This window comes from Sinocyclocheilus anshuiensis, unplaced genomic scaffold (assembly GCF_001515605.1).
Source record: "Sinocyclocheilus anshuiensis isolate Anshui unplaced genomic scaffold, SAMN03320099.WGS_v1.1 scaffold1531, whole genome shotgun sequence".
Taxonomy (NCBI): domain Eukaryota; kingdom Metazoa; phylum Chordata; class Actinopteri; order Cypriniformes; family Cyprinidae; genus Sinocyclocheilus; species Sinocyclocheilus anshuiensis.
This window is the reverse complement of record NW_015551200.1, coordinates 697,902-709,658: the sequence shown is the minus strand read 5'-3', so window position 1 is coordinate 709,658 and position 11,757 is coordinate 697,902. Positions and strand designations below refer to the sequence as shown.

The following is an 11,757-nucleotide window of genomic DNA, read 5'->3' as shown; positions in this document are numbered from 1 at the left end:
GCGTGAGTGAGTGTGTGTGTGTGTGTGTGTGTGTGTGTGAGAGTGTGTGTGTGAGGGTGTGTGTGTGAGGGTGTGTGTGTGTGTGTGTGTGTGTGTGTGTGTGTGTGTGTGGGTTGTGGGTGTGTGTGTGTGTGTGTGTGTGTGTGTGTGTGTGTGTGTGTGTGTGTGTGTGTGTAAAAAAAAATTAAAACACTTTCGCCTGTTTAATCTCTGGAGTTGATCCTCAGTTTGAAGGAAATGCGTCCAGCAAACTTGTCTCGTTCACTACCCTCAGGAATGTTGTTAGCGTTGATTTTGCACTCCACGTTGACGTCCTCATTCATGGTGATGTTGATGAACTTAATGGCCACAAGAGGCTGAGAGTAGTTCACCTGCAGCAGAAGAAACAGATTGCCAGAAAAGGGTTTTATCTCCATCAGTTGTTGATTGGATGGAGCCAGATCTGAATGCAATCTTTAGTGGGTTAAGTGGGCTAAATGATTGGAGAATCCAGCATGCATCACCAGAGAGAAGTCTGTTCTTTCATTGGAAGATCCAGTAATGACACTTAGATTAATAATTAAAAATGATCCTTTTAAAAAAATAATAATAATAAAATATATGCATAGATGAAAAATTTACAGTAAGATCAATAATATGCATTTAGACTGTAAACAGACTGTAAATTTTCATTTTACACATGTACAGTATATTCTCCATGTGTGTGTGTGTGTGTATGTTGTACCTGGGCTTTCTTGCCATAGTATGGGTAGTACATAAGGTTAAAGGTGCCATTTGGGGGAAAGTACACCAGTTCACCAAGTTTATCGGAGTCATCTGCCTACAGAGGGAGGGAGATATTATGAGTTCATCTCAGCATTTAATCTGAAGGTATCAAGCTGTTTTACTACCACTGCTACTGAATTAAACAAATGAACAGAGAAATCAATAGTTCTTTGAATTGATCTTATGCTGGAATTATCTAGCATATGATCTGACTGTATGAATAATCATTTTACCCTTTGCTGTTTTTAAGTGTAATTAAAGATTTAAAATAAAGACTGGTCATTTTGGATTCGAATTTGTTGCTCACTGCAGAACATCAAAGATGTAATGCTCATTATGAATTCTCTGCCTCTGTCAAAATGATTATTCTTCATTCTGTCTATTATTCTTACCCACTCATCTTTCCCAACTTTGTATTTCTGACAAGAACGGAGAGGGAGAACAGGTGAGACACACACAAAAAAACCTCAACCTCATGGAACATAAACAGAGATGATGAGCAATGGTGTAAAACAACACATAATAAGCAAACACTGAAAAGACACTGAAAACAACAATTATATGACAACAGTACAGAACAAAGGAGGAGGAATGATGGGTCTATGACGAGAAAGAGCAAAAAAAGGTGTGATGTTTAAAAAATGGGTGAGGACATTGCAATCCAAGAGAGAAATAGATTGAGGAACATATTTGCATGAGCCTGAATGGTGGTCAATATTCAGTCAGAACCCACTCAAACACAAACATACATACATGATTCAGAGGGCACACACTATTGAGAAAGCTTGGGGAAAGAGTAGGTAAAACTTCCACTCTAATGCAATATAGGTCAAAGTTTGCTTAGAGTGGGGAAACTGACCTACAGTATGAGAATACAAGCAAGCAACAGTGTTGTTATTGTTAACTAAAACTATTAAAATATTGAATTGAAATAAATCTTAAGTAAAATATAAATATTAGATAAAAAATTAGAAATGTTGACTTGGCAGCTAACAGAAATAAAAGTTGAAGTACTAAAATGACTAAAAATGGAAATATGAAAACAGTTGAGACTGAACCTTGCATTACTGAAGGATGATTCCTGAATACATTCAGACATTTTAACGAATGGGAAATACACAACTGTTCCTTTACTTATTTTAATTTCTGTTTGTTCATTTTTGCATGTGAATCAGCAGCATATAGTCTGTCATGGCAGTTTTTCTCTGAAGCCGGCCACAGTTCTGATTACTTGCTAATTTAATCTGGTGACCTTGTTGAATGGCTCATGTAACTTTAATCTGAAATCAATCCCTTTTTAAAAGACTGAAGGATAAGGAGAGTGAGAGACAGAGGAAAAGAGACTGAGACCTTACCTTAGCACCACATGTGACGTAAGGAGGCTGCCCATCCTCAGCAGGCAACAGACCAATCACCTGCAAAGAAGAATAAACGCAGAGAAAGAAGGATTTGAGATTGAAATGAGAGAGGGAGAAAAAGATGAAAACCAAAGGGAAGAGACAGGTCAAGTTGAGTCTCATTAGAAAACTAAAGTAACTCTGATGAATTTTTAATTATAAACATTCAGGCCTCTGTCTCTGATTCTGTGGTTTCAGGTCAAAGTCTTCACGACGAAAAAACTGTGGGGATTCAATGACCTAAAATCAAATCAGGCATATATTTGTTCGATTATATACATTTTTCGATAATGCTGGACGTGTTTCTGACACAAACATTTGCTCCACACATGCTTTCTATTTCACGTCTTACACGGTTAAGCCTGATGATAATGCAGGGCTTGCCATCACTGTAACCATAATAACGATCTGTGATCCCAGCGCAATCCTCCAATATGGAGCGTTTGAACTGGCAGGAACGCTTGGGGAAGTTTTCCAAGCTGCCACTGTCCTCCTGGATGAAGTAATGATCCGGTTTACATTCATAATTCTTCTGGGCCTGGACTGTGTCGTTGTAGGCTGCATACAAGAAGCAACAGGACAAGACCTTCGGTCAACTAAATAGCACGCAGGATTTCAATAGTAAAATGATTGCGGCAGGTTCTGTGCAATACATATAAGGTTATTTGCATGGCACTCACGCGAGAGGAAGTTATTGAGGGCCTGGACGTATCTTTCCCAGGTCTCTGTGTACTCCACGGTGTAAGCGATCTCCAGCTGATCTCCTTTAGGTCTGATCATCATTCCTGCAAAACAAATAAGAGAATAGGAAAATACAGAGACTGTGAGTGTGTATGTTTACATTCATTGTGCATTTAGTATGCTTGTGAGCATCAAAAAGTCCAAATAATGTGCCAAATATCGCAATATCAATAAATGACAGTTAATAAATGGCAAAAGGTATCTGTAAGGGGTAACATTAGGGTGGAGTTTTTTATAGGCTTATATTTAGGATCAAGTCTGTGTGTATTACCTGGAGTTGAAAGTCTATCTTGGTATGTTGGTCTGTGGTCATCGAGCGTCTGCAGCATTACGTACATGGTGAGAGCAAATAATCCAGCCAGGAAAATGTAGAATGCCAGATAAAACAACAGGATCAGACCTACAAGGACACACAAACATTCAAATCCAAACTCTATACAAATACATACTGTACTCAAGCTTTTGGAAACTTTTCCATAAATGTGAACTGTAATATGCCACTGGAATTTGGCATACTTAGCATCGAAATGCTAAGACTTATTTTAATGGAATTCTTGTTGAAATGAATTTAATAATAGCAATAATAATAACAATGCATATTAATTTCAATTAATAAATACAGCTGCATGCAGCAATGATTGGCCTATATTTTGAATGACATTAAGCATTTCTGATGACAGATAAGACAAAATGTAGACTGGACTACAGTTCCAGTCATTTTTTTTTTTTTTTGCTATGATAGTGCCACCAAGTGGCCAAGTCTTCCAAATTTGTAATTTGTTCTTAGAGTAAGCCCTTACATTAATGTACCAAGTGATAAGTGATAAAAATGTATAAGTCTAGGAGTAGTTCACAAAAGTATGGTTTTATTCTTGATATAAATGAAATTAGAGATATAGAGTTGTGACTTGAGTCTGTAACATACGGTTCTGGTGTTATAGAACAAAACATGTTTTCCTTCATTGTAGCTCCTCCTACACTTTATGTACTTTAATAAAAACATGTTTGTAGGGAGTGTTTGTAATAGGACATGCAGAATACTTTGACCATATAACCATAATAACAATTTATGACTATCTTTTGCTCTCTTTCTCTCTCTCTCCCTTGCTCCTCACTCTCCTTCTGCTGATGTAACTGTGAAAAGATACAAGACTAGCAAACCTAATCCCCTTAAATTCTCACCAGAGCACCCGGATCTTCTCTCCTCATTCATACATTTATACATACACATTCACTGCAGCTCTGTCTTACACACATTCATACTTTTACACACTAATGTCCCTTTTACATGAAGTCTGGTAATCCTGTCTGGTAAAAGTCTAGTCTTTGACAAAATTGAATTACTGCAGGGAAGATGTGGGTTAAGAAGGGCAAAAAGGGGGAGGGAGGTGACAGAAGGAGAAGAAGAGGGCAGATTAAGTCAAAGGGGGATTTTCAGGGAATTTATGGTTTAGAAACACCAGAGTAGCCTACTGTATGTCTGTAAATACATTCATGCAAACACCCCCAAATAAAATAATAATTATACTCTAAATTATTATGTCTACACAACTGCACTAAATAGATCTCTATACAGACTAATGAGTTGATATTTATCATACGTAGAAGAATGACAGAATTATGTCAGTGGTTATTTATTAATGAGGTATATAATGTCAGTACAGTAATATGGTGTATAATGTGGTATACTTACAAGCCAGTCTGAAAAGTCTTTGCTAATGTTAATGAGAGAGTATTGATAGGTAATTTCTAGCACAAGAATTTTTCCCCCTCAGATTTTCTCAGATATGGGAAATAAACAAACCTTACATGGGCAGTAGACATGGAGGTTTTTCAGTGTCAAGATTTTAAAAAGTATATATATTGTTGTGTTGCTGGAACTGTTTTTTTACCATTTTAAACACATTTTAGCTTTTCGCAATACACTTAAACAGTATGCATATTAAATAAAATCATTTATAAAATTGTTATAAGATGAAAGATTATACACACTACCACTCATTGATTTGATTCAAGTGCATTGATTTGAATTTTTTTCCACGAGTGCATTGATTTGATCAAAATACAGTAAAAACAGTAATACTGTACAATATTATTAAAATGTAAAGTGGCTACTTTCTATTTAAACTTTTTTAATATCTGAAAGATCATGTGACACTGAAGATCGGAATAATGGCTGCTGAAAATAAAGCTTTGCCATCACAGAAATAAGTTACATTCTAAATGAATATGCTGATTTGAATCTCAAGAAACATTTCTAATTTTTAACAATGTTGAAAACAGTTGTGCTACTGAAGATTTTAGTGTAAACCATGATAACCAGAACTCTTTGATGAACAAAGTTCAAAAGAACAGCATTTATTTGAAATAGAACATTTTTGTAACAAATGTCTTTACTGTCACCTTTGATCATTTAATCCATCCCTGCTAAATATACATTTCTTAAAAAAAAAAAAAAATACTTACTAACCCCAAACTGTACATTTGGAATTTATATTGTATGCATGAAGCATGAAGAGAATTGCTGGACTTGTACTCTTTAAAAATTAATGTTAATTACTTGAATACTCTCAGGCAAAAAGGAAAGATTCAGTAACTCATCCATTTGCCCCTGTAATAAGAACGTACTTCCAAACATCTTCACCAACACAATAAATAATTTAGGGTTTGCTATTATATAGAAAATGCTGAGTGCTGAAGGTGCCTGTTTGTATGTGCGTGCTGTAAGTTGTGGTGCACAGCAGTATGCCTGAGGAGAGCTCATTAAAATACAGGACACCTGAGCTTCACGCAGTGAGGCCCCTGGGGACAATCGATCAGGTTGCTCTAAGTTGAAGGGAGGAGGGATCTCTGTCCCCCGCTGCATCCTGGAGCTCCCCGCACAGACAGGCTTTCACTGATCAATAACAGCAGTGCAATGTGAGGTTACGCTACAGGATAGAATTACACAGGAGTGTGTGCTAATATGCCTGGAGAGAGTGAAAAAGAATGCAATGCATGTGCAAGAGAGAAAGTGAGCAAAGATAAGGTAAGAATGTTGCCTTATGCAAGGGATACTAGCAAAGCCCAAATGTTCACATCATTAAGTGCTACTTAATCTCGCAGCAGGACAGCCTCAAAATAACCGCTGTCTCTCCAAATACTCTACCAAATACCTACTTTATCAAACATTACTTGCTCAACTTGGTTATGAGGTTAAAACGTGGTACATCCTCATCAGCTGTGCTGGATCTGTGTGTTTACTGCACACGGTGAGACTGATACTCTGTCTGTGCTCTTCTGTTTCTTTTTCTGTCTCTCATCATGATGAAAGTCACCCTCCCTCTTTCAACCCTCTAAATTGAACGCAACCTGAAAGCGAGAAGCAGAATGTGCCGCTGTGATCTGCTATTTGCATGTTCACGTTCATTAATACAGACATGAACCCCACAAAACAGTCTCTTTAGATCTGCCCACATCCTTTCAGATTCATCAGTTCCTAAATCCATCAAACCTACCAGGCCACCATACTATCAAACACTTAAGAGGAACTCACACCTGTGATGCAGACAAAGGGAGCCATCTCTGAATATCAATTTCCTGTTATTTGGCAGGAATAACTGGGTGTACTGGGTGCACATAAATATATAGACAGTAATTATAGACTGACAAATCTAAATTATTACTATTAATACTAACAAACATAAGAGTTAGTCAGGTTAAGATTAATAAATAAATAAAAATTAAAAAGGTTCTCGGGGTAACAATTGCAGATAGCTATTTATTATACTTGATATGAATATTTCTTCATATTTCTTATCAGACCAAAACTTAACTGAAACTATAGCACCACTTTCAGAAGACCTTCATATTAATATCACTATAATATTGTTGCTGTGTTAGCATTATTGTGCCAATTGTTTTGTTCCTTTGTAATTTACTATTTTTCATAGTGGAAAATGAGCAATAATAGGTAACATTACATAATTTCAATTCAAAACAACATTTCATATCCGCATATTTATTTATGATGTGTGTAGCTGTAAAGTGAATGGGATATTATACATTTGAAAAAGAAGATTAAATTCAAAAAGAGGATCTTTCAAAGCAGTCTATCGTCCAGTTAGAACCAGATTTTTTTTCGGATTTGAGAACTGCAGGGTGTAAACATTTTAGTAAACAGTAAATAATTTATTATATTTATTAAAAAAGATTAACTATTTTGTTTACTTGCATATCATCAGAGAACTGTGAACATGCAAATATGTTAGTAAATTCACTTCAAATCTCAGGGAGTACTTCACGTAAATATTTTATGTCAAAGGGCTTTAGCTGATAAAAAAAAAAAAGTATTGGAATCTTCTGAACTAGAATATCTCCAGAACTTTTCAAGGTGGTTTGTTTCCAGGAAGCCTCATACTGCTTTGAACAGAGTTTTAAGATCTTCTGCTCTCAAATACTGCAGTATGAGCTATAAGTCTCAGGAGTGGTTTAGAGATTCAATTACGGCCTGTGCAAGAGTGATGTTTAACAACAAGATGAGACACAGGCTGTACATGATTCTCCAGAGGGCTGAAGTCAAATCAGCTTTAAATGCTTTTATCTGATACTATTGACCCCTCTGTGCCCCAGGGGTTCTGAAAGCAACCCTGGATATGTTTCAATAAGAGACACAGCTGTATGAATGTAGCTTCTGCTTCCACCATCCTCCATAGGTCACTATTAAGCTCCAGTAATGAGGATGTACTTTGTTAAAGAATCTAAGCATACCCAGGTTCACTCTGGTTTGGGCACAGACAAAAATAGACTAATTAAGGAGTCTTAGAGAGCACGCTGGCTTAACTATAGGCAGCTAGTCCTCAGAGCATCATACACACATACACACAAACGCACACACACACACACACACACACACACACACACACACACACTCTCTCTCTCTCTCTTTCTCTCTCTCTCTCTCGCTCTCTCACTCTCTCTCTCTCTCTCCTAGAGCAATAAGTGCTGGCATACATGGATGTCTTGAGGGCAGTGATCTAGCATTTCTCTCTCTATCTCTCTTTCTCTCACACACACTCACTCACACACACACACACACACACACACACAGGTTTATTTTTGTGAAAAGTGGGGACATCCCATAGGCGTAATGGTTTTTATACTGTACAGACCGTATATTCTATTGCCCTACACCAACCCTACCCCTAAACCTACCCCTTACAGGAAACTTTGTGCTATTTCAGATTTTCAATACACTCCATTCTGTGTGATTTATAAGCGTTTTGAAAAGTGGGGACATGGGGTAATGTCCTGAAAAGTCACCTTCTCCTTGTAATACCTATGTCATACCTTTGTCATTATACAAATTTATGTCCTCATTTGTCACAAAAACGTGCGCACACACACACACACTCTCTCTCTCTCTCTAACTATCCCAAAGCATTGACAGCTGAGTTACAGATGCCCGAGGGGCACTTTTGGAGTGCTGTAGTTTTAATGCCATCACACCCTGATTAAAAGACACAGTTCAGTTCCAGAATTAATCTACAGCTGTTGAATAGGCTATATATTCACATGATAGCCTCACCAAGGCAACCAATGAGCCTATTAGTAAAGGATTACATTTTACACTAATTCACAAACCCCCACACACACACACAAAATGGCCCTTGGCTAGATTAAATCATCTCAATGTCACTGCAAAAGACTATTTGTAACAATATACACAGTGCTAAAGGTGTTTAGTGGTTCACTTCTATTGTTATAAAGACCTTACACAATTATAAAAGCCAGATTACTTACTAGATTACTTGGAAAATTCAAACAGATTTAAACCAAATGGCAGAATGTAAAATTTGGCACTCGACTGTAAAAAAATGTCAGCTGATGATGTTAAAAAACAGTAAGTGTTGGCATTTTGGTGACTGTATTTTTTACAGCTTCTAGTTGTTATTCAATTATATGTTAATATATGGGCCTATGTGAACTATTAAAATGAGTTTGCTGTGATGAAACGCACAGATAATGATACAGATGGCACACTGAGGCTTATAGCTGATCAAAATTGGCCTCTCTAGCAGCTGTCAGGGTAAACATTAATTAAATAAGGTAGAATACAACAGAGAGCAACTGCTACAAAAAGCAAGAAAATTTCGAGCAAGGAAATCTTTTTAATTTCCCTATTAATTAAAAAGTGATTCATACTTTGAACAAAAACATAACTTATACTATATTTTACAATACATGAATTGCCTTGTTAAATATATAATAAATCATACGGTGTACTTAAAACATTTTAATAACTTTTCACAGAAAAATACATGTTTAGTCAATTAAATTCTACTTTTTTCTAGTATTTAACATTTTTTTTTAACTGCAGCACTTCAGCATTCTTTGCAGTTAAAATTACGGCTGTTCTTTACAGAAAGTGGTGCAGGGAATACTGATGTGTGCTAGTCTCTATTCAGACATTCTGCTTGAAGCGCATTGTGTAGTTTTGCAGGGACTCGACGCATCACATTTCTCCACGCTGTTCATTGGCTGATGCGGCGCATTTAACATTTCTTCCCGCAAAGTCCATCATAACACAATAATCAGTTATCTGGATTTGTCGATAGACATCAGATTTCGTAATTTGACTAAGATAATCACATCATGCATTAAGTTTTACAGCTGCGTAAACACGCGGAGGAGAAAAGCAAACGCATGTGACGCACTAAAGCCGCACTAACTGGCGTTTCAGCACCTCGGACAGCGATCCGTCTCTCCAGTGAACTTCTCTGCACTGATAGAGTGAGGCTCGCTAACTATTGCAGCGCAGTGTTTATTATAACTGCAACATAATGGCACACTTATTAGCATTTGTGCATGCGTGAAATCCTGTCGATGCTGTGCAAGACTTACCCCAACTACTCGCGGTCCTCCCGCAGAACTCGCGCGTTCTCGGGTTCCAGAAGAACTCCTTCCACGCGTTCTTCTTATCACCCTTTGCCATTTTCCTGGACGAAATAAATGTGCACTCACAGAGTCAACGCCGCGGGGCCAACACTCTCTTTGAGAGTAATAAAAAGCTATTCAACGCTTGAATAGTGTGGAGAAAGGGTTAAAACGATCTTTAAGGTCTCAATAGAAAGCTTTGTTTAATGAAAAACTGGATAAAAGCGATTCTCAAGGCACTCTGCCGAAACCCGAGCACTCAAGCGAGGACTGAGTGAGAGCAGACCTCGCTTTCTCTGTAACGCCCGGCGTTCTGCCCACCCACAAGTGCAGTACGCATTCCGCAGAGAGACAGAGCGAGAGAGAGAGAGAGAGAGAGAGAGAGAACAGTGCAGCACTAATGTGTCGATACTGCAGTAAAACCATCTCTGCCTGCTCAACCCCGATCAACCCCACCCCGAAAAAAGCCCCTCCTTTAGCAAAACTCAAGTCACTTCTTAGCCAATAGCAGCGCTATGCTGCGCACTTGGCCCCGTCCCCCTCAGCAAAGTGGCACATCTTAAAGCCTGTGATGGCAGAGACTTGTGGGGGCATCTGTCAGTATCTCATGAGGCCGTTGCCAAGGAGAAGTCTCTGGGAAGTCTCAGGTGAAGTCAGGGAAAACACCTCTCAGGAAGTGCATGGCGTTTCCATTGCTGTTCCTTGCAAAGACTCCCAATGGCCTCAGATTGTAAGATGCACTGTAAAAACAATCTTGGATCAAATGAATAATACTGAAAATCTACTTGATTGTTGTATTACAGCTAATGTAAACCAAACAAGTAATGTATCTTGATGCTGTTTTTCAAGATACAAGATATTTTCTGTTTCTGTTTTCAGGATATTTTCTGTTACAAGATACATAGTCTGATCTTCAACAAGCATTACAGGTGAGTTGGATTAATGCATTCATTTAGTTCAGACAGATCTACATTAAAAATAATTTGTTTAATTGGTATTTGGGTATAATTAGTTAATGTGGCTAGATTGTTTGGCTACTTAGCAGTTTTATTGGTAATGCTATTGATTTTATTACGTTCAATAACTTGTCTTATGATGTCAAGAATCACTTAATATAGATGGGTAATTTTTTTTAAATGACTGCAGATTAATGGCAACTTGACATTTTAAGTTCAGTCAAGGCATTTGCATTAAATAACTAGACTTAATTATGCTCAGTATATAGCTAAATAATACAAAATTAAATATTAATTTAATTTTAAAAACATTAAGCAAATGTTTAATTTTGGTTTTAATTTCACAGATTTTACAAAAATGTTACAGATTTTACAGTGCAAAATTAAGCTAATTAAGGCAAATGATACTACTGGCAAGTGCCAAGCAATCTTTTTCTTGTTCTTTTAATCTAAATAACCATATAATTTATATTTCTGATGCTCTGGACAGATCCTCCTGATCCTCCCTTAAGCATAACTCCAACTGTTAAAGAACCAGTCTACCTCTTAAACTTCCCCTCAGCACTCAATATGTAGATGTTTCAATGACTGGTACTACTTGATAAATCTGTCACATTACAACAGTCAAATAACGTCTGTAATGATGTTCAAGATCAATGACAGGTTAGAGCCAACAATATAGAAGACCTGTAGAAAGAGAGAACTTGTACAAGAACTTCATCTATGATACAGGACATCAGTGAAGAGCAAATCAGTCAACACAATTCAGCAACAGACTGTTGTTACAGCTCCCTGTATTCATGATGCTGACACATGTGTAAGAAACAACTGCCCACACTGAAACTGGATACTGAAACAACAAGTCTGGAAGGTCAACGTGAAAGGAAAAGTACACCCAAAAATGAACATTTGCTGAAAAATTACTTACCCTCAGGCCATCCAAGATGTAGATGAGTTTATGTCTTAATTGGAACAGATTTAGG

General features: G+C 37.3%; 1 protein-coding gene across 2 annotated transcripts; it reads right to left on the bottom strand.

Moving 5' to 3' along the window:
• Positions 1-187: 187 nt before the first annotated feature.
• Positions 188-10,233, bottom strand: LOC107663400 (sodium/potassium-transporting ATPase subunit beta-2-like). 2 transcript variants are annotated; one of them, XM_016453617.1, is made up of 8 exons: positions 9,786-10,232; positions 3,175-3,303; positions 2,843-2,947; positions 2,515-2,720; positions 2,121-2,180; positions 1,158-1,184; positions 725-820; positions 188-371 (listed from the first exon to the last, which is right to left on the bottom strand). In XM_016453617.1, the coding sequence occupies exons 1-8, from the start codon at positions 9,874-9,876 to the stop codon at positions 204-206; spliced, it is 882 nt and encodes a 293-aa protein (XP_016309103.1). In that variant the 5' UTR covers positions 9,877-10,232; the 3' UTR covers positions 188-203. The 2 variants fall into 2 exon arrangements, with proteins under 2 accessions (XP_016309103.1, XP_016309104.1); XM_016453618.1 differs by lacking the exon at positions 1,158-1,184 and having other exon boundaries at positions 9,786-10,233.
• Between the last annotated feature and the right edge of the window lie 1,524 nt (positions 10,234-11,757).

Bases quoted from the DNA above. Each gene is read 5' to 3' on its own strand.
- LOC107663400 (XM_016453617.1), bottom strand. From the start codon at position 9,876: ATGGCAAAGGGTGATAAGAAGAACGCGTGGAAGGAGTTCTTCTGGAAC. The intron at 2,721-2,842 runs GTGAGTGCCATG...TCTTGTATGCAG, and splicing joins CCTCAATAACTTCCTCTCGC to CCTACAACGACACAGTCCAG. The intron at 821-1,157 runs GTAAGAATAATA...CTCCCTCTGTAG, and splicing joins AAGTTGGGAAAGATGAGTGG to GCAGATGACTCCGATAAACT.